Source organism: Mandrillus leucophaeus, unplaced genomic scaffold (assembly GCF_000951045.1).
Source record: "Mandrillus leucophaeus isolate KB7577 unplaced genomic scaffold, Mleu.le_1.0 Scaffold1040, whole genome shotgun sequence".
NCBI lineage: Eukaryota > Metazoa > Chordata > Mammalia > Primates > Cercopithecidae > Mandrillus > Mandrillus leucophaeus.
The window spans coordinates 311,536-335,777 of record NW_012098544.1 but is presented as its reverse complement, the minus strand read 5'-3'; the positions used below and the strand labels follow the sequence as shown (position 1 = coordinate 335,777).

General features: G+C 36.8%; 1 protein-coding gene across 3 annotated transcripts in view; it reads right to left on the bottom strand.

Moving 5' to 3' along the window:
* The window catches only part of NCK1 (NCK adaptor protein 1), a 108,099-nt gene that overhangs the window by 7,446 nt on the left and 76,411 nt on the right, over positions 1-24,242 (bottom strand). For 2 of the 3 annotated variants that reach the window (XM_011980323.1, XM_011980319.1), the window contains exon 2: positions 13,480-13,723. In XM_011980323.1, coding sequence (XP_011835713.1) covers positions 13,480-13,705 — 226 coding nt within the window. In that variant the 5' untranslated portion in view covers positions 13,706-13,723. Of the gene's footprint in view, positions 1-11,126; positions 11,246-13,479; positions 13,724-24,242 lie in introns of those variants that run through there. The other variant, XM_011980326.1, reaches the window with a different exon arrangement.

Genomic DNA, 24,242 nt, shown 5'->3' with positions numbered 1-24,242 from the left:
GAAGATATAAAGAGCAACGGCAAAGGTAGCTACATAGGTAAATATGAAAGTCAGTAGTATTGCAGTTTTTGTTTGTAAATTCTCCTTTTCTTTCCTACATAATTTAAAATACAAATGCATAAAACAAAAATTTCAATTCTAGGTTAATGGACATATATTTTAATGTGTAAAGATGTAACATACAAAGATGTAGCTGCAAAGGAGCAGAGTTATGCATAGTACTGAAACTAAGTTGGTATTAATTCAAACATGATTGTTAAAAACCTAAGATGTTAATCCCCAGGGTAACCACTAAGGAAAAACAAAAACAAAAACAATACAGAAAGAAAAATGAGAAGGATAATAAAACAATATATCAGAAAAAATAGGCCAGTCACAGTGGCCCACACCTGTAATCCCAGCACTTTGGGAGGCAGAGGTGGGCAGATCACTTGAGGTCAGAAGTTCAAGATCAGCCTGGCCAACATGCTGAGACCTCGACTCTACCAAAAAATACCAAAAAATTAGCCAGGCATCATGGCATGCACCTGTAGTCCCAGCTACTTGAGAGGCTGAGGCATAAGTGTCGCTTGAACCTGGGAGGCAGAGGTTGCAGTGAGCAGAGATTACACCACTGCACTCCAGCCTGGGTGACAGAGTAAGACCTTAACCCCCACCCTCCAAAAAAAAAAAAAGAAAAAGAAATCACCAGAGAAGACAGTAACAGAAGAATTGAAAGAAAAAAAGAGCAAATGAAAACAGCAAAATAGCAGAAATCCTTCCTTATCAGATATGACTTTAAATATAAATAGATTAAAAATAACATGATGCAACTCTGTTATCTGTAAGACACTCACTTTAGATCCAAACAAAGATGCAACTAGGTCTGAAAATGAAAGGATGGAAGAAGATATCCCATGTAAAAGATAACTAAGAGAGTGGGGTGGCTATATAAATATCACACAGCATAGGCCGGGTGCGGTGGCTCATGCCTGTAATCCCAGCACTTTAGGAAGCCGAGGCCCATGGATCACATCACAAGGTCAGGAGTTCAAGACCAGCCTGGCCAACATGGTGAAACCCTGTCTCTACCAAAAATAGAAAAACTAGTCGGGCATGATGGCGGGTGCCTGTAATCCCAGCTACTCGGGAGGCTGAGACAGAAGAATTGCTTGAACCTGGGAGGCAGAGGTTGCAGTGAGCCGAGGTCATGCCACTGCACTCCAGCCTGCGCAACAGAGCAAAACTCTGTCTAAAAATAAATAAATACATATCACATAACACAGACTTAAAGACAAAGGACAGTAAATATTGATAAAAGAATCAGTCCATCAAGAATTGTAACAGTTACAAATATATGCATACCTAACAAGAGAGCCTCAAGGCATATAAAGCAAAAAATGACAGAATTGAGGGAGAAAAATAGTTTAATATACTTGGAGACATCAATACCCCACTTTCTGTAAGGGACAGAACTAAATGAAAGATCTTTAAGGAAATAGAGGCCTTGAGCAGTACTATAAACCAACTAGACCTAACAGACATATAGAGAATATTCCATCAAACAAAAGCAGAATATAGTACACATTTTTCTCAAGTGTACACTGAATATTCTGCAAGACAGACCATATGTTAGGACACAAAACAAGGCTCACTAGGCCACGCACAGTGGCTCAAGCCTGTAATTGCAATGCTTTGGGAGGCCAAGGTGGGGGGAATCACTTGAGCCCAGGAGCCTGACAGCAGCCTGGGCAAGATGGTGAGAATTTGTCTCTATAAAAAGAAAAAATAAAACAAAATAATTAGCCAGGTGTGGTGGTGCATACCTGTAGTTCCAGCTACTCAGGAGGCTGAGTTGGGAAGATTGCTTGAGCCCAGGAGTTCAAAGGCTACCGTGAGCCATGATCATGCTACTGCACTCCAGCCTAGGTAACAAAGAGAGACCCTGTCTCTATTTAAAAAAAAAAAAAGAGCCTCAATAAATCTGAGATTGAAGTCATACAAAATATCTTTTCTGACCACAATGGAATGAACCTATACATCGATAACAGAAAGGAAAACTGGAAAATTAACAAGTGTGTGGCAACTAACACTCTCTTAAACCAAAAGGTCACCAAGAAATTTCACAAGATTGGACATCACTGTGAGACAAATGAAAATGAAAACATAACATACGAAAACCTATGGGAGGCAGCAAAAGCAATGCTCAGAGGGAAATTTATAGCCCTAGAAGCTTGCATAAAGAAGAAAGATCTCGAATTACCAACTTAATCTTAAGGAACTGGAAAAGGAAAACTAAACTCAAAGCTAAAAGAAGGAAATAATAAAAATTAGAGCAGAGATATACACAAAAGAGAACAGAAAAAGAGAGGAAATCAACAAAACCAAAATGCGGTTATTTGAAAATATCAGCAAAATTAAAAACTCTTTAGCTAGACCAACGAGAGACACTCAAGTAAATAAAATAATAACATTTCTACAGGCCTTACAGATATTTTTAAAAGGATTATAAACGAATACTATGAACAACTGTATGCCAATAAATTAATAAACCTAGAAAACAAGATCAATTCCAAGAGACACACAAACTACCACAAAGCTGACTCAGGAAAAAATAGAAAATGTGAACAGACATATAACAAGTAAACTATTCAATCAGTAACAAAACATCTCGCACATAATGTGCTCTGGACCGGATGGTTTCACTAGTGGATTTTACCCAATGTTTAAAGAAGAATTAACATCAATACTCTAAAACATCTCTAAAAAGAAAAAGGGAGAGAATACTTATTAACTCATTCTGTGAGGCCAACATTACCCAGAATACCAAAGCTATCACAAAAAAACAGGCTAATATCATTTAGAAATATAGATGCAAAAATCCTCAACAAAATTCAGTTGATTTTCATTATTTGCAGTAGTTACATTCTATAAAGTTACCATAAATACTGAATTAGCAAATACTGAACCACAGCTCCTAAGGGAAAAACAGGGTTAGGCTCCAGTCATGTTTTTGCTAACCAATCACTACATAACCTTGTTTTATGTGTGTTTCTTTTTAAAGACACTTTGTTTAATATAAATTGTGATTAACATTGAATTCACAACATCACTGTAACTCACGCCTAAATGAAGCTTATCTAACACACATTTTTTCCGTAAGGCAAATTCACAGCTTTCTTGTGTTTATGAACTCTAGACCACACTTCATCACTATGCTTGGGGGCCATTTTAAACAGCAAAATCATCAACAAGTACAAAAATGCAAAAAATGTGGCACTAAATAGACTGTGCAAAGGACACTTGTTTATAGTATGAAAGTTGAAATAAGAAGGCAGAATATCGCCTCGACTCGGAATGTGCACATCAAATGACTCACATTTTTGCCACACTGCACATGTCCACAAAACACTGCAAGTATCAACTTTGGGCTTATAAATAAATTTTAGCCAATAAGTGAATTCACAAATACAGAATCTGTGAAAAATAAGGATCATTTGTACTAGGAAAACCAAATCCAGCAAGCATATTAAAAGGACTGTATATGAGTAAATGGGATTTATGCAAGGGTGGTTCAACATATGAAAATCAATATAATACACTTCATACTAGTAAAATAAAGGGGAAAAAACAAACGATTATCTCAATTGATATAGAAAAAGCATTGGACAAAATCCAAAACCATTTCATGATAACAATGCTCAGCAAACTAGGATTAGAAGGGAATTTCCTCAATATGATAAAGGGAATCTGCAAAAAACTGTGGAGCTGACATCACACTCAATGGTGAAAGACAAAGTTTTCCACCCTAAGAACAGGAACAAGACAAGAACAAGGATGCTCTCTTCCACTACTTCTATTTAACATTGTATTGGAAGTGCTAGTCAAAGCAATTAGGGAGGGGAAAAAGTATCCACAGATGACATGATCTTATAAACAGAAAATCCGAAAGAATACACACACACACACACACACTCACACAGAGTGAGAATAAACAAATTCAGCAAAGTTGCAAGATCAACACACAAAATCAGTTGTATTTCTATATGTTAGCAATGAACAATTCAAAGCCAAAATTAATAAAACAATCCATTTATAACAGCATTAAGAAGAATAAGATACATAGGAATAATTTTAACTAAGTATCAGACTCATAAACTAAACACTGCAAAACACCGCTGAAAGAAATTAAAGAAGACTTAAATAAATGGAAAGATATTCTGTGTAAGATGGCAATAGTATCCAAAGCAATCCACAGATTCAATGCAATTCTTACTAAAGTTCAACCATTGTGTTTTGTTTTTCTTCCAAAGAAATGAAAAGGTTGATTCTAATATTCACACAGAACTGCAAGGTGGACCCTAAGCAGCCAAAACAATCTTGAAAAAGGAAAATCAAGTGGGAAGACTCTCTCTTTCTGATTTCAAAACTTACTACAAAGCCACAGTAATCAAAACAGTGTGGTATTGGAATAAGGACAGACATATACAGCAATTAAACAGAATTGGGAGTCCTCAAATAAACCCATGCATCTACGGTCAATTGATCTTCATCAATGGTGCCAAGACCACTCAATGGGAAGAAAGAATAGTTTCTTCAACAAAGGGTACTGGAACAAATGCATATCCATAAACAAAAGAATGAAACTGGACTCCAACTTCCCGTCATATATAAAAATTAACTCAAAATGACCAAATGTCAGAACTAAAACTACAAAACTCTTAGAAGAAAACATAGGAGTAAATATATGTGACCTTGGATTTAGCAATGGATTCTTAGATACTGACACTAAAAGCATAAGCAACCAAAAAAACAAGATCCATTATGCTTCATTAAAATTAAAAACATTTGTCTATAAGACACTATCAAGAAAGTGAAAAGACAATCTACAGAATTAGAAGAGAATATTTGCAAATCATAATTCTGATAATGGTCTAGTATCCAGAACATATAAACAACTCTTAGAGCCCAACAACAAAAACAACTACTTCAAAAATGGGCAAAGGACTTGAATAAACATTGTTCCAACTAAAGTATACAAATGGCCAACAGGCACAAGAAAAGATCCTCAATATCATTAGTCATTAGAGAAATGTAAATCAAAACCACAATGATCCTACCTCACACCTACTACAATGGCTATAAGCAAACAAAAAAAGAAAATAGGTGTTGGCAGGGATGTGGAGAAACTGGAATCTCCCTCACAATACTGGTTGGAATGTAAAACGGTGCCACCATGTGAAAAACAGATGGTTTCTCAAAAAGCAAAACAGAATTACCATATGATCCAGCAATTCCAATTTTAGGTTTAACTGAAAATAGATATTCAAATAATAACTGTACATGAATGTTTATCACAAAGCTGTTCACAATAACCAAAATGTGATATATACATGTAATAGTTATTCAGCCAGCCGGGCGCAGTGGCTCACGTCTGTAATCCCAGCACTTCGGGGGGCCGAGGTGGGCAGACGACTTGAGGTCAGGAGTTCATGACCAGCCTGGCCAACATGGTGAAATCCCATTTCTACTAAAAATACACAAATTAGCCGGGTGTGGTGGCATGTGTCTGTAATCCCAGCTACTTAGGAGGCTGAGGCAGGAGAATCACTTGAATCCAAGCGGCAAAGATTGCAGTGAGCTGAGATTGCGCCACTGCACTCCAGCCTGAGTGACAGGGCGAGACTCTGTCTCAGAAAAAAAAAAAAAAAGGTTATTCGGCCATAAAAGGGATGAATTATTGATACATGCTACAACGTGGATAAACCTTGAAAATATTATACTAAATGAAAGAAGTCAGACACAAAAGGTCACATACTGTATGATTCCATTTATATAAATTATCCAGAAAAAGTAAATCCATAGAGACAGAAAGCAGATTCGTAATTGCCAGGGACTGATTGAGAATGACTATTTTTGAGGTGATGGAAACATTTTGGAAGCAGAAGTGATGGCTGCACAACATTGTTAATGTACTCAATACTACTGAATTACATACTTTAAAATGGTTAATTTTATGTTATATAAATTTTACCCCACAAAAAAGATTTTTAAGAGTTTTACATCAAATCCTCACAATCATATCTCCTTACAAGCAACACTTTCTCTTCTCACTATGGTCACTCTTCTTCAGGCCTATTATGTTGTACCAGAGCTTTCGTGACCCCACTAAACTAGTTTCCTTATTAATTCAATTTCTCCCTCAGTCAACCCATCGTTCATATCAACCAGTCTAATCTTCCTATAAAGCTGCAATCACATGACATCACTATTCAAAAGCCAACAGTGGCTGTTTCACATAGCAGATTCTCAATAAATGTTAAATTGAGTAAAACTGAATAATGATATGAGGAAAATTTTTTTAAAAAATGTTAAACCTGAAAATACAGATTAAGTTTCAAATGATTTTTTTGAAAATTCAGAATTTGCACAGTTTTGTATGGTATAAGAAGTGCAAAAGATCAGTAAAACCTAGAATGATCCTCTCTGGAAGCTTATATTTAAAAACATTATGTCTAAGACTAATTACACAATGTCAAAAAAAGAATGGCCTGGCGCGGGGGCTCACACCTGTAATCCCAGCACTTTGGGAGGCCGAGGCAGGCAGATCACTTGGAGGTCAGGAGTTCAAGACCAGCCTGACCAACATGGTGAAACTCCGTCACTACTAAAAATACAAAAATTAGCCGGTCATGGTGGCGCACACCTGTAATTCCAGCTACTCGGGTGGCTGTGGCATGAGAATCATTTGAACCCAGGAGGCGGAGGCTACAGTGAGCTGAGATGGTGCCGAGTTTTGAGGGACACACACACTCAGGTCATAGCACTTCCTGACCTCACAGTTCACCACAATTCTCTTAACCTTGACTAGTCCTTTTTGCATCAAACCTTTCTAACCCACTGCTTGACTCCAATTCTCTACTCTTTAGTAATAAAAGATCCACTATGAGAACTTTAATAGGAGATACAAGTTTAAATTTTAGTTCTGCTCCTGGCTCTGTGATCTTGGTTAAATTATTTAATCTTTTTTAAACTCCAGTTTCTAACACAAGAACAGAAAACCAAATACTTCCCCCTTGAGGGGGAAGGGTGGGCAAAGGAGAGTAAGAGAAAAGATAATGATTGGGTACTGGGCTTGATACCTGGGTGATGAAATAATATGTACAACAGGCCAGGCGCGGTGGTGCACGCCCGTAATCCCAGCACTTTGGGAGACCGAGGTGGATGGATCACGTGACGCTGGGAGTTCGAGACCAGCCTGGCCAACATGGTGAAACCCCATTTCTACTAAAAATACAAAAATTAGCCAGGCGTGGTGGTGGACACCTGTAATCCCAGCTACTCGGGAGGCCTAGGCAGGAGAATCACTTGAACCTGGGAGGCGGAGGTTGCAGTGAGCTGAGATCACGCCACTGCACTCCAACCTGGGCAACAGAATGAGACTCGGTCTCGGGGTGGAGGGGAAAAAAAGAAAGAAAGAAATAATATGAACAAACCCCCATGACATGTATTTACCTACGTAACAAACCTTCACATGTACCCCCAATCCTAAAAGTTTAAAAAAGAAAACTCCAGTCTCCTTGTTTGTACAATGGTGGTGTGTAAAAAAATAAATTCATAAAATGCTTGTAAAAAATTTTTTTTAATCTATATGTAAAGCACTTACAGTACATAGCAGGAACTCCATCAATGGTGGTTACTATTTTCCTACCTTCTAGTGCTTCTGGTGTTTAATTTTCAAAATTACTTAAACTTGGTCGGGCAAGGTGGCTCAGGCTTGTAATCCCAGCACTTTGGGAGGCTGAGGCAGGCAGATCACTTGAGGCCAGGAGCTCGAGACCAGCCTGGTCAACATGGGGAAACCCCATCTCTACTAAAAATACAAAAAATTAGCCAGGCGTGGTGGCATACGCCTGTAGCCCCAGCTGCTTGGGAGGCTGAGGGACGAGAATCGTTTGAACCTGAGAGGCAGAGGTGGCAGTGAGCTGAGATGGCACTGGTGCACTCCAGCCTGGGTGGCAGAGTGAGACCACCTCAAGAAAAAAAAAATTACTTAAATCTTTATTCTTGCATTATATAGCTGGACCTGGCTGTAGTTGGAAGGAAACTGCTCAGATCTAAGCACTGAGGAAGTGCACAATTCTGAGGCAGTTTTTTATTGTTAGCTTTGCTTAAATTAAAAAAAAAAAAAAAAAAGTTTAGGGATAATTTCTGACCTTTCCCTCACTACGACCCACTGGTCTTCTCTCTTCCTATAGCACTGTTTCTTAACCAGAACAATGTATTATAAACTCCCCAAGAATTTTTAAGAACCTGGTTAAGCACTGTGAACATTCCTTCTTCATATGACAGCTGTGCTCCCTGAGGCAAGTCTCTGTGTCCATAATTATTCCTTATGTGACCTGGTTTCCAAATCCTTGATATACTGGATGCCAGTATTTGGAAGCATCCAAGTTTCTCAATACCATTGTTAAAGAATATCTATCAAAAGTGGATTAATTACATCATGTTTTATATGGCCAACACACACAGAAGGGAGTATACCTCCACCTAAGCACCTCTCATACTCATATCAGTGTCACCATGGACTGTGTTGAGACTTTTAGTACCTACATTACCACAGCAGCTCTTACTAAGATTTTTACTCATGTAAGCTGCTGCCAGGCTAGGTTCTCACCAATCTATACAATCCCTTTTAAAATTTTAATGTAGAGTTTTACAATACTGTCTGTTCTTATTCATCTTATTTCTATCTTAATTTTAGTTTCCAAATATATTTCTGAACCTAGTGTACTTATTAGTTAGTGATTGCAGTATTCCTTAGTTTAAGCACGTCGTTTTTCCTTCATCTGTATCACTGAGTAAGTGTTGAGAATTGGGCCAAAGAAAGTTTTCCTGCTGCTTCTAATTCCTTAGTGAACTACAATTCCATTGCCATGTTTCTACTTCTTCAAAACCAATTTCTCCCTCATGGCTTTCCCTCAATTCCTATGATACACCTAAGACTGCTTAGTTGTTTACAAGGACGTAAGACTTTTAGAGTTAGAAGGGACTTTCCAGGATCATTTAGTCTTGCCCAACTCTCTCCTTTACAAGGAACAGAAAATCACAAAAGTTCAGTTATATTTTGCAGGCCACATGGCATGTAAGTGATATCTGGGAACAGAACTAAGAAATACTAAATCTAAATATATGGTATTCTTTCTATTACGGGTTTTTATTTAAATTTTTATATGTTCATCTGCTCATTTCATCCACACGAAATAAATTATTTTTTATTCTGTTTTATTTAAAACATTGTGCAATTTTTGTTTTCAAAGATATTCTGGCTGCCACACAAGAAGCACATAATGCTCTGTTTCTTCTACTTTGTAAGCCCATTCAGGGAGGAAGTAGATGAACAGCCTGTCTCTACTCTGACAAACTGCCTGGCAAAATAAATAAAAATCTGGGGTTGTTGCAGGGATTGAGCAAAGAAACATTTTGGTTACAGATTTCAAATCCTGACTCTCAGTCTGCAAATGCATTAACTATCAACTTCCTAAGACTCAGTAGAAAGAATAATTTTACCACTGTATTGATGATATATATTGAATCACTGTATCAATGATACAACGGATTCTTTTTTTTTTTTTTTTTGCAATGTAGTCTTGCTCTGTCGCCCACACTGGAGTGCAGAGGCACAATCTTGGCTCACTGCAGCCCCCATCTCTGAGTTCAAGCGATTCTCCTGCATCAGCTTCCCAAGTAGCTGGGATTACAGGTGCCCGCCACCATGCCCAGCTAATTTTTGCATTTTTAGTAGAGACAGTGTTTCACCATGTTGACCAGGCTGGTCTCAAACTCCTGACCTCAAGTGCTCAGCCTCCCAAAGTGCTGGGATTACAGGCGTGAGCTGCCACGCCTGGCCACAATGGATTATTTTTATGTCATTTCTGGTTGATTTATGGTTAACATCACTTATGACTTAACCTAGATGTGAAATCCACTGTATTATTAAAAACAATCATCATATACCTCTCCACCAGAATGTAAGATCTGCTTAAGTTAGTATTAGTTTTTCACCCTATGATTTCTGCCTGGCTTGGAGTAGGCTCTCAATAAGAAGGTGTTGATAAACTAATGAGCAAATAAGTAAGTTCTTCCAAGGTAAAACTTACCCAAAAAATGAAAATGCAAAGATCTGAAATTTTAGTAACTCCCCAAAAAGTAAACGGAAGAGACATATTCCAGAGGGAGTCATTAAAGCTAACAAATGAGTCTTCACATTACAATTACAACATTCTTTTTCAACAAAGTGCTTATTCCTTTTCTCTTTTGCCCTTTTCTCTGGAATGTCTTGTCAGGTTACTCTTTGTTTCCTTAGGCTTGTTGTGCGTAAGAGACTTCTATAATAATTCCTCTGTTCATTTTTCTAGAAACACCAAGCAAATGTTCAAGGAGATCAAATCAAGTTCACTATAAGATCATAAGGAGGCTACCAGCAGAACCAGCAGAATTAGGCTCTTATAAATTATTATTAGTACTACTTCATGACCCAAACTCAGTAACAGTCAATAATTCACTACGTATTTTCCTCTTTGTTGTACAGCTGTTCTCATAACTCATATCAAAATATCAAATCTCACATTCATCAAAACATCAGTTTCTAGCAATACTACATTAAATAAAAATATTCTCTTTACTAGTGTTTTAATTAAAGATTATGTTTACACTGTTCCTCTAAAAAAAGTAAGTAAAAAGTAGTTTTTAAAAAGTTAATTCGGAAGTTGAGGATGAAGAAATTTGTTCACCTAATCCTTTTTTTCTAATGATTTTAATGTTTACAATTTATTTAATTCATTTCAAATGTCTGTGCTAAGTTGAAAATTACTGAATTAGAACTGCATCAAACTCAAACCAAAGGTTTATATCCTTTCTCTACTTGTTAAAACATTCATGCTAAAACATTTTAAAATTATTTTACTTACCAAGTCCAAACTACAATTTTTGGATATATCACCAATCATCTGGTTTATATTACATAAACATAATATAGTAGCTTACATAAACCCACCAAATAAGAGCTTTCCTTTAAATTTACAAAAGCAGAAAATCTAATTCACAACTTCAAGAAAACAATGGATTTAATAAACAGATTAACTTACTGAAAAAATCTTTAAAGACGTTTAACCAATCCATTTTGAGTAAAAATTCCGTGTTCTCTTTTGTCAGTTTGTTAACACAGCTCAGGATAATTCTCAGTGAGCTTCCTGGTCTGTTCTGCAACACTGAAACTTCCCACACCCAATCCATGTGACCTGGCCCACATCCAGGCAATAGAAAATTTGAGGCTTCTCTTTACAAAACTTTTTTTCCTCTAAATTATAACACAGCCTGTATAACAAGTAAATAATCATGGCCAAAAATATGACCTTATTATTCAGACTTATTTTGGAAGAAGCTTTAAAGCACATGTATTTTTTACAGTTAAAATACATTCATGCATTAATCCTTTTGTTTTCTCCTTTTCCTTCTCAACTTTCAAACAATGTCTCCACCAGCACAATCATTGTGAAACAAATGCATTAATTACACTGGACATTTAAGTTACCAAAAAGGGGCACAGAAATTATGAGAAAAGGGAAAAGGCTACCTAATGCAAAAGCTGGACTTACATCTCTTTACAGGCTAACTAGAGATTACTAACTCAATGTTTCCAAGCACCCTGGAATATAGGTAGTAATAACTGTAATACAGTAATAAAGTTAACAGAGATTTCCTAAGACTTAGAGATAAAACCTTGATAAAACTGTCTCAGTAACATCAGAATGTAGTATGGAAGGCATTCCTGGGGTATTAACAAATAATAAAAATTATATCTAAATGGGCTTTTAGATTTATATACAGTAATATCTAATACTGGAATACTTCCCCCCTTTGCTCTATTAGTTTTTTCACTATGTTTTGTTAATTACTGTCACATTCACTCCAATCCCAAGATACCAGTGTCCTTTTAAAATGGAACAAAAAGTCTATCTGGGTATATGTTAGTACCCTGTGCACTTACCACTATGAGGCACACTTTCTTGAAAGAAATTACCTTAATTTCTCCCAATATCTCTAATCATCATGCTTTAAATAAATGGCCAGTATTTACAAAACCAGTATTCTTGATTCTAACCCTGTTCTCCTCTGCTACTGAAGGAAAATCTCTTTCTGATTTGTCTTCCATCGAAAAACTAAAAATAATGGTTTTAATTGCAAAACTTGAAAGTATTAAAAAAAGTTACCTCAGCAGTTAAACATCACCATTATTATATCTACTTAATTATTACCTTTAGAACACTGGAAACATTTTTATCTCAGAAACTGATAATCTATTACTTTATACCTTACTCCAAATTGTACTATATTTTAGTTTTTGCAGTTTTACAATGGTTAAAAACATTAAATATTTGTATTTTATTATTAGAAGAACATTCAAGAATAACAATAATGTTGAATAAGAACAAAAACTAAGTTGGGCATGGTAGTGAGCATCTGTAGTCCCAGCTACTCAGGAGGCTGAAGTGCGAGGGTTGCTTGAGCCCAGGAGTTCAAGTTTGGCCTGGACAACAGAGCAAGACTCCATCTCTACAAAAACCATAAAAAAATAAATAAAAACTAATGTAGTGAGTCAACAGTATTTCATATTTATCAGTCATGCTATATTTCTCCCAAACTGCCTGTACAAGGAGAAATTGTACTTTTCTTCTACATGTAGACAAAGAACCATTACACAAATAGCATGTTTGCCTCAACACCAAAAATGAAATTCTGTCCCTCCCAATTCCTTCCTGTCAGCTAAGGAGAGTTTAATTTTTTATTTTACTTTTTTAAAGAAGAGGCCATTCCTTGCCCATGCATATTTCCTTCCTATCAGCTTAGCCAAGTCCAGTGTGAAGTGGGCTCCACTGTCTCAGGCCCTAAGGGAGGGCCAGTAAAAATAAAAAACAAAAACTTTGGAGAAATAAAGACAGGGAAAAAGAGAAACAAAATAGAAAAGAGCTCTGTAGGTGCTAATGTACAGTAATGATCCACAGTTCTCTTATCAAATAGAAAAACAAAATGGTGGGTTTTAAGTGAAGTTCAAAACATAAAGTCATTAGATGTTAAAATTCATTATGTGCCATGTACATAAGTTGCCTTGGTGCCAAAGAGGCAATTCTGCCTATAAGTCTAAACTCTAACAGTCATTCATGGTCCAAAGAGCCCCTGCTAGAAGGTGAGAGTTAGTTCTACTCATTGGCACTACTCTGCCTTGACTTGGAGTGTGGGCCTAGATTTACAGAAACTGCATGTTAACACTTACGACCTTCACTGGTCTTCTGCATTGAACACCTGCTATGAGTCAAACTTACCTAGTCCTTGCCTTTTCAAGTCAATTATGCACACTGCTGCCAGAATTATGTACAAAGAACTAAGTTCCAGGTTTCATTTAAAACAAAGCTGCTTTTCTTTTAATAAAAAATATCTTACCTAAGGTATCCTTTAGGTTTTTTACAATAGATGCTTTCCGAGCACTATTTTTCCTTTCCACATAGTTAGAAGGCACAAAACCTGTTTTATTCATGGAATTTCGAACTCGCCACCAGGACTTAGAATCATCCAGAAGCCATAATCTCTCATTTTTCTTGATATCCAACTCTTGTTCTTGTTGGGCCACATAATCAAATTTGGCTACTACCACCACTTCTTCTGCCATCTTTCAGCAGCTTCAGCACTGTAAACACACGGAAAATATTTTTATGTAAGGTTGAAGTAGTATTAGTTCACATGCTTTTCAAAAGAGACACATCTAAAAATCTAAAGACATAAAGATGAAAAGTAAAAAACATGGAATAAAATACATGAGGCAAATACTAACTTAAAGAGACTGGTGTGGTCGTGCACGGTGGCTCATGCCCGTAATCCCAGGACTTTAGGAGGCCAAGGCAGGCAGATCACTTGAGGTCGAGTTTGAGACCAGCTTGGCCAACATGGTGAAACCCCATCTGTACTAAAATACAAAAATTAGCTGTGCGTGATGGTGCACGCCCGCAGTCCCAGCTACTCAGGAGGCTGAGGCATGGGAATCGCTTGAATCTGGGAGGCGAAGGTTGCAGTGAGTCAAGATCGCACCACTGCACTCCAGCCTGGCAGCAGAGGGAGAATCTGTCTCAGTCAATCAACCAACCAATCAATAAAGAGACTGGTGCTGCTCTATTAGTATCAAACAAAACTTTAAGGGCAAAAACTATTACTAGCAAAAAAGTTCACTACCCAATGAAAAATATTCTACTCAATGTATGTAATAGCTAAACTTTTATGTACCTAACAAGATAGTTCCAAAATATGTTGAGAGAACCACAAGGAGAAACTGACAAAACCATTACCACAGAGGACAATTTTTAACATATTATCAGAGTAATAAAACAATCAAGGAAATAAAAACAGCCGGGCCTGGCGGCTCAGGCCTGTAATCCCAGCACTTTGGGAGGCCAAGGGGGGGTGGATCACCTGAGGTCAGGAATTCAAGACTAGCCTGGCCAACATGGTGAAACTCCATCTCTACTAAAGGTACAAAAAATTAGCTGGGCATGGTGGCGGGCACCTGTAATCTCAGCTACTCAGGAGGCTGAGGCAGGAGAATCCCCTGAACCCAGGAGGCAGAGGTTGCAGTTAGCTGAGATCGTGCCACTGCACTCCAGGCCTGGGTGACAGAGCCAAACTCAGTCTGAAAAAACTAACTAACTAACTAACTAACTAACTGACTGACTAACTAACTAACTAAATACACTATTAAGGCTAGAGAAGAACCGATATCACAACCAGTAAGTCTGATTTACAGACTTACTGGTTAATATACAGAATATTGCTTCCAAACAGAATACAAATGAAACACATACAAAAATTAATCAAATGCCAGGCCATAAAGAATGTCTCAACGTTCATGTAACTGGTATCCTACAACCACATTCTCCAACAACCATAACAAAAAGATAACTTTTGAAATACCACGTTTGGAAACTTCTAAAAACTAATGAATCTAAGAAGAAATCATATTGAATTTTAAAAATACTTAGAAGTAAATAATTTTAAAAACTATACATCTAACCCTGTGGTATGCAGCAAGAGGAGTGTATATAGACAGATTTTCAGTTTTAAATAGTAACATTAAAAAAATAAAAAGAGTGGCCGGGTGCAGTGGCTCATGCCTGTAATCCCAGCACTTTGGGAGGCTGAGGTGGGTGGATCACAAGGTGAGGAGATTGACACCATCCTGGCTAACACGGTGAAACCCTGTCTCTACTAAAAATACAAAAAAAATCAGCCGGGTGTGGTGGCAGGTGCCTGTAGACCCAGCTACTTGGGAGGCTGAGGCAGGAGAATGGTTTGAACCCAGGAGGCGGGGCTTGCAGTAAGCCAAGATCGCGCCACTGCACTACAGCCTGGGCAGCAGAGCGAGACTCCGTCTCAAAAAATAATAATAAAAATAAAATAAAAAAACAAAATTAAAAAAGAGCTAAAAATAAATTAATGAACTGAGTATCTATCTTAAGCAGTTAGAAAAGTTAAAGAAACATTAGAAAAACAAATCCAACTAGAAAATGAGCAAAAAAACACAAAGAGCCATTCACTGAAGATTTACAGATGGCAAATAAGCAGATGAAAAGGTAATCATCATCATTAGGTATTAAGGAAATGCAAATTAAAACCACATTGAGATGTCACTACACACACTTGTCAGAATGGCTAAGAGTGGTAATGCCAAATGCTGACAAGGGTAAGCTGAAATTGGATCACTCATACACTGCCGATGAGAATGTAAAATGGTACAGATACTCTGCAAAATTGTCTAACAGCTTCTCGTAAAACTAAACATGCAACTACCATATAACCCAGCAACTGTACTCCTGGGGATTTATCCCAGAGAAACGAAGACTTATGTTTACATTTTACATGAATGTTAACAGCAACTTTATTTCTAACAGTCAAACACCAGAAACCACCCAGATGTCCTTCAACAGGCAAATAATTAAACTGGTACGTTCATACCAAAAAGGAACAACTGATGCACAAAACCTGAATGAATCTCCAGGGAATTATAATTGCTCAGTGAAAAAAGCCAATCTCAAAGGTTAATTATATGACTCCATTTATATAAAACCCTCAAAATGACAAAATATGGAAATTAGAAACAGATTAGTAGTTGCCAGGGTAAACGGGGTAGCGGGAACAGGAGGGAAGTAAGTATGGCTATAAAAGGGCAACATGAAGAAATTTTGTAATATTCTTGTGATATTGTACTATACTTCTGCCAGATGTATTACCAGTGGAGGAAAACATACACTGGATTTCGCAATAAGTTCTAAAGTTTTTCAGAATTGCATGTGGATCTATAATGATCTCAAAATAAAAAGTTTTACTAAAGTAAAAACTGAAAGAGAAAACACAAATAGTCAAAAAGTATTCAAAATATCCTGAATATCTTTATAATTAAAGAAATGAAAACTAAACTGAAATACCATACTTTATCAGGGTGACAAAAGTATCACCAATATTATCTAGTGCTCCCCAGAATGTACAAAAATAGCATTCTACATTACTGATATAATAACTAAAAATTTATATAATGCTTTTAAGTTTTTTAGTTATGGCACTTTTCAACATATACAGAAGAGAGCAATAGTATAATGAACCCTATACCTATCACCCAACTTTATCAATATTATGACTTGTGGTTGGTTCAGCTATCCCCGTAATTTTTGGTGGGGGAACTGGAATCCCATGATTTCATTAAGTACTAACAGATTAAAAACCCATACCCCTTGAAAATGAACAAATCAAGGGCTCTTGACCTTTTCCCCTTTCTAACTCATTTATGCCAGAGATTGCAATTTGTGTGTATGTGTGAAAAATCAGACCTTGGTAATGACTTTGAGTGGGATATAAATAACTCTCACAAGCTTAGCGTTCCAATAATGGAACACTAGGCATAAATGGCTTAAGCCATGGACCTCCCCACCTCCTGCCTTCCAGCAGTGTGGTGAAACACAGAACCTCTACTCACAATGTTTTTGATGCATAAAAATACACAAGATTGCAAATAAGTCAATTATACTAAAATTAAATTATCAGTATATTTTCCAAAGCTCATTTTGAAAAGGTGTTTCTTTATTAAGAACTCCTGCAACACTTACTTCATCTAATGCTAATATTCAATTTTTGCTGAGTGTATTTTTTTAAACATTTCTTACAGTTGGTGTGAACTGGGATCCAAACTAAGTCGATATACTGTACTTAAGCTGATATGTTTTAAGTCTCTGACACCATTCTCTTCCCCCACTCTATGTCATTTATTTAAGAAGCTGGCTTCATTTGTCCTGTAGCATTTCCCACATCGTGAGTTTGGCTAATGTGTATTTTCATGGTGTTCCTCTATCCCTCTATCCCTCTATCCCCTATAAACTCGTAATTATTTCTAGGGGCTTTGCTTTTTCTAGGTCGTTTTGTCATTGTTGCAAGAATAATTCGTAAGTATTCTTGTGTACTTCTTACTGCCATTTATTAATAGGCACATTATGTCTGCCTGAACCGTTTTCTGTGATGTTAAGGCTGAATGGTAGATTTGTAGCACTGAACTGATTTATCCATTATAAAGTTCCCCCATCAAACCTCTACCCAATGGTTTTACCTACCACTGATCACTGCCTAGATCAACTATTTCAAAAATGATGATACGCTAGCTCTACCTGCTTTCAGAAACTGTGATTATTCTCGAAGAAAAATTTTGCCTAATTGTTCTATTACCCTAAGACATACAACCTTACAGAAAAGGTAGAATACATACTTCTGTGTGGTTATGACACCAACTGCACATAGAGTTAAGCTCACTAGTTTCCATTTTTTGAAGATCACTTTATTTTCCCTTTTTAAAATGTAATTGTTTCGTAATTATGTAAAACATTTGGATGGTTCTAAAAGCTAAACTATCAAGCAAGGTAGAGGTTTAAATATCAAACATGTTTCAACATTATGTTTAATAGTGTTTATATTAATGTTTAAACATTAAATATGTTTAAATATCAAACATATTTAAAACACTTAGAGGTCTTCTTCCATACCTTCTCTTATCTCTCCCCTCTCCCATCCACCCAACTGGACAGTCATTTATTTGTTTTGGTTTATGTTTCTATTTTTTTAAAAAAATATTTTAAGGAAAGTATTCAAGAAAAATATATAAGAAAATTAAAAATTCTAATTTTTATCTACCCCCACAACAAAACACACACACACATGCACACAGGTGCGCATGCACACGCATACACACAGGTAGACTATACTGTCTGAATCTTTTCATTTTTAGTTTAACTATATATCCTTAAGATCATTCCACAGCAGCATATGAGACTTCCTTTACTAATATATCTACTACTTCTAACAATTGCAGAGTGCTTCATCATTATGTAAATAGCACTTTCTTCAACTAGACCTTACTGAAGGTTAATGGGTTGTTTCTAATTTTCTGGGATTAAATAATGCTGCAATGAACAGCCTCATATACATGTCATTTTGATTTTCTGTTAGTGTACCTTTGGGTTGGAATCATAGAAGAATGCTGAGTTATAGCTAAGGTTTGTATAGTTTTGTGAGATATTGCTAAATTCTGTATTCATAAACTATTTTTTAAAATTCCTAATACAATATATCAGTGATTATTTCCCCACAGCCTTGCCAACAAACTATGTTGTCAATCTTTTGGATTTCTGCCAATCTAATAGGGGAGAAATAGTGTTTCAGAGTTGTAATTTGTATTTCTCTTATTACAGTGATATGTTTTCCAATATTTAAGGGATATTTACTTTTGTCTGTGTGAACTATTTGTTCATATCTTTCCCCCATATCCTAGAATAATGACTCCAACTCCATAAAGTTCCTTACCTGAAAAGGTTCCACACAGCCAGAATTTACCATTTGTTCCAGCCAAAATCTGGTGATAGGCAGATTGGTTGCCTGAACCCCCATTTAGAGCAGTTACCTTAGAAAGCTTGAAATTATAAATCCCTTCTCTGCCCCTTTGTGACATAAATCTTCTACCATCGAGAACTATCTTCTCAAGGACCTGAGAACTATCTCTTTGAAATGCAATCAAAAAGATAACTTTCACTTTTGTTCCCAGTCCCTGGTGAGTGGGTAAGGGCCAAACATTGGTGGGCCTAATTTGCATCACTGCCTCCTGTCATAAATACAAGTTTGTTTCTCTTCCAGATAAATGCCAATAACAAACCGGGATTGCCTACTCACATGGACCACCTACTTCCCTTAAAAACCACTCACTGGCCGGGCATGGTGGTTCACTCCTGTAATCGGAGCACTTTGGGAGGCCGAGGCAGGCGGATCACGAGGTCAGGAGATTGAGACCATCCTGGCCAACATGGTGAAATCCAGTCTCTACTAAAATACAAAAAAATTAGCCAGGTGTGGTGGTGTGTGCCTGTAGTCCCAGCTACTCAGGAGGCTGAGGCAGGGGAATCGCTTGAGCCTGGGAGGCAGAGATTGCAGTGAGCTGAGATCACGCTACTGCACTCCAGCCTAGCGACAGAGACAGACTCCATATCAAAACAAAAACAAAAACAAAAACAAAAACAAAACAAAACAAAAAAATCACCTTTCTTTTCCTTAGCAGTGTCTTTCCCTTAGTACACTCAACCTTTAAAAAGTCTCTTCCCCTTTTGTTTTGGCCAAAGTGAGCTGAGTTCACACTGGACTCTCTTCCCTACTGCAGTAGTTAGTTAATAAAATCTATCCTTACCATTTTAACTAGTGTCCAGTTTACCTTTGACATCTATAATTCTAGTTATGGACCAACATAAGTACTGGGCTCTCCCAAATTGGAAATGCATGGAATATCCAAAGAAGCATCACAAAGGCATTAAGAAATGAAATACAATATAAACACCACTGAAGCCCCACGCATCCCTCCATAAAGCAAAGATGCAAACACCACAGCAAAAGTTTAGAAAATGAAACCACTATTGGAACTACTGCCCACAGTTCCTCTGCTTCCTAGATCCTATGTCTTACTTTTTCTTGCTTTACCCTTCGTTTTGCTGGAGCACGTCCTCTAGTTGTTTCCTGAGTTAAGAATATATTGGAATTAAATTTTTTTAGAATGTGTATCTGAAAATGATTTTGTTCTCTCATACATGATTGGTAGTTTGGCTATCTATATACAGGGGACTTATTGTTTAATGGGTACAGAGTTTAAGTTCTGCAAGATGAAGATTATTCTAGAAATAGATGGTTATACAACAATGTGAATGTACTTAATGCCAATATTTTCAGCCAGGTGAACCAGGAAAAGGAGTCATAATGGATTAAGGTCCATCCTAACGACCTCATTTTACCTCAGTTACCTCTTTGAAGACACTATATCCAAATATAGTCACATTATGAACTACTAGGGGTTAGGACTTCAGTGTGTGAATTTTTGAAGGGACAAAATTCAGTTCATAACATTTGTTTTTACCACAATTTTTTAGAAATTTAAAAATATCATTACAATAAACTATAAGGCCATTTATGCGTAATTCCCATATAGTACAATAAGAATTAGATTAATGTACTTACATGTTAGTTAATTATGACATTAAATTCATTATGTTACATGTTTTCGTAATTGGTGGTTTATATCTAATTTGCCCATAATTTGGCAAGATTATTTATTGCTCTTACTTTTGTAGTCACATAATGGCTTCTTTCTTTAGATAAAATGTAATAATCTTCAGATTATAGGATGATACTGATCTTGGATCAGTTTATTATAGTTCAGAGGGGTAATAAAAGTAATATTTTGTAATGTCTAACAAAATAATCATATAGAGAGTAATGTCATATATCTAAGACATTTATAAGTTTGTTGAAGAAACAGAATTATAGTTGAGGTTTTTTTAAGAGCAAACTTTTTGCCTATCTTTCTTTATTCTCATTCCTTGGCTCTGTCTCCTAGTCTCTACTAACCTCAGTAAACATTTGTTGAGTGAATAAGTGAATGAATTGTGCTATGCACAGTACTTTTGCCTTTGTCATTGTTTTGTGCCTTCTCATACTGGGGATGATTTCAAAGTGATATTTCCAAAAGTCGACAGAATTAGATGGAATTTTATTTGACGTACACTGTTTTAGAAAAAAAAAAACCTAATTTTTAAGTAGCCTTTATTTCTGACTAGCCTGTAATTTTTTGTCTTCCCAGTGGAGGGATCTGTTTCATCAGTTGTTTCATTAGTAAGAGTATTTACCAATAAAAATTACTTGATGAGATACTAAGGTTTAAAAAGTTGAAGAGAATAAAATCATCTTATGAATTGCCTTGTCTTTTTGCATTACCTACAGCATATCCAAGTTAGTTAATCGGGGACTTTTTCCCCTTTCATTGTTTACTGCGAGATCTGTACCCCAACCAAACTTCCGGACTTAGTCACTTGGGTATTGTTACTTAGCTGATTCTTATCAGAAGCAGGAAATTGTCAAGTTATGTGTTAAAGTACAACAGAATCCAAAACTGAACAAGAGATTTCCCTTTAGAATTTTATTTTATTGCTAGCTGGTTCCTTACATTTTCCTTAGAGTGTAACTACTGACTTGCCAAAAAAGGCCCTATTTATCATGACCTATATACACAGCAAACAGTATCCTTCCTCAGACTTTACACATCATACACAATATGACTGACTAAATGATTTGACAAACTTGGTATCATTAATATATAGCTATACCTACAGAATTTATAAAAGTAGCTTGGGAAAGAACATGTTTTGTCTAGCATTAGTCATGTATTTACATTAGCAGTTCTCTAAGAAAGGGTTACTAAAATGGATCTCTTAAGAAGTCTATGGAGCCAAAACTATTTTCATAATACTAGGATGTTAATTTCCTTTTTCACTGGAGATTCCAGAGGCTACATGAAATTCAATTACATTGTCAGTATTTGTAAGATCTGCAAAACTCTGTCTATATATATTAAGAAATGATACATAATAGATGGATAAAAATAGGGCCATATTTTTTTTTGCTGTTTATTTTATATACAGTGACATTTATACTGTTTGGTGTGAATAAAATTTGACAAACACTTAAGAGTTATGTAATCGCCGCCATAATCTAAATAAGAACAGTTCTATCACTCCCTCTCAAGAAAAAAAAAAAGAATTGCTTCTTGCTTTGTATTCAAACCCATCCCCAACCACTAGTTTGTGACAACTATTGATCTATTTTCTGTCCCTATGTAGTTTTGCCTTTTCCAGAATGTTATATGTAGCTGCTGAGTCTGGCTTTTCCAGTTAACATAATGTATTTGCTTCATTTGTGTTGTTGTGTAAATCAGTACTTCATTCCTTTTTAGCACTGAGTAGTCCATTGTATGGATCAACCATCATTTATTTAATGAGAATTTTATAAATTTCAAGAAAAACTAAGTTAAACAAGAGAAGAAATTTAATCATATGAGGTAAGCCAGTAATAAACAATACTCACATGGTTACATGGTCATTAATGAAAACACTGAATATATATCATTTCATCAAGAAAATGAGGCCAAGAAAGGTTACATGAATTAATACAGCTGGCCTTCAGTATCTAAAGCAGGACTGTGCAATATTTTGGCTTTCCTGGGCCACATTGGAATAACTCTCTTGGGTCACACATAACATACACTAAACTAACGATAGCTGATGAGCTTAAAATAATCACCAAAAAATCTCATCATGTTTTAAGAACATTTATGACTTTGTGTTGGGCTGCATTCAAAGCCATCCTGGGCTGCATGCAGCCCACAGGCCACAGGTTGGGTAAGCTTAATCTAAGGGAAATCAGTTACAGTTTCCTCCTCTTCAATACCAAAATCCAGAGATGTTTAAGTCTCTTATATGAAAATGGCCTAGTATTTGTACATAACCTATGCATAACCTCATGTATACGTTGTCATCTCTAGATTACTTATAATACTTAATATAATAAAATGTGAATAGTTGTTTCACTGTATTGGGTTTTTTGTTTGTATATTTTAATTAGCGTTTCTTTTTTTTCCAGAATGTTTTTTACTTGTGGTTGGTTGAATCTGTGGATGCAGAACCCAGATATATGGAGGGCTGACTGTATCTTCATTTATCTTAATAGAAATGAACTAAAAGATAATATATATATATATATTATTTAGACACGTATCTGTGTCCGGAATTGGTGGGTTCTTGGTCTCACTGACTTCAAGAATGAAGCCACGGACCCTCACGGTGAGTATTTTTTTATTTTACTTTATATTTTTTTTGAGACGGAGTCTGGCTCTCAACCGGGCTGGAGTGCTGTAGCATGATCTTGGCTCACTGCAAGCTCCGCCTCCTGGATTCACGCCATTCTCCTGCCTCAGCCTCCTGAGTAGCTGGGACCACAGGCACCTGCCACCACGCCTGGCTAATTTTTTGTATTTTTAGCAGAGATGGGGTTTCACCGTGTTATCCAGGATGGTCTGGATCTCCTAATCTCGTGATCCGCCCACCTCGGCCTCCCAAGTGTTACAGGTTTTAAAGGTGGTATGTCCAGAGTTTGTTCCTTCAGACGTTCAGATGTGTCTGGAGCTTCTTCCTTCTGGTGGGTTCATGGTCTTCCTGACAGCAGTGAAGCTGCAGACCGTCCTGGTGAGTGTTACAGCTCATAAAAGCAGCATGGACCCAAACAGTGAGCAGCAGCAAGATTTACTGCAAAGAGGGAAAGAACAAAGCTTCCACAGTGTGGAAGAGAACCTGGTTGCCCCTGCTGGCTCAGGCAGCCTGCTTTTATTTCCTTATCTGACAAACTCCACACCCGCGCCCCCCTCCCCCGCCCCGCCACATCCTGCTTATCGGTCCATTTTACAGAGAGTTGATTGGTCCGTTTTGACAGAGTGCTGATTGGTGCATTTACAATCCTTGAGCTAGACACAGTGCTAGACAGAGAAGTTCCCCAAGTCCCCACTAGGTTAGCTAGACCCAGAGTTAGCTAGACACAGAGTACCAATTGGTATATTTACAAACCTTGAGTCAGACACAGAGTACTGATTGGTGTATTTACAAACCCTGAGCTAGAGACAGAGTGCTGATTGGTGCGTTTACAATCCTTGAGCTAGACACAGAGTGCTGATTGGTGTATTTATGATCCTCTAGCTAGACCTAAAAGTTCTCCAAGTCCCCACCAGATTAGCTAGATACAGAGTGCTGACTGGTGCACAT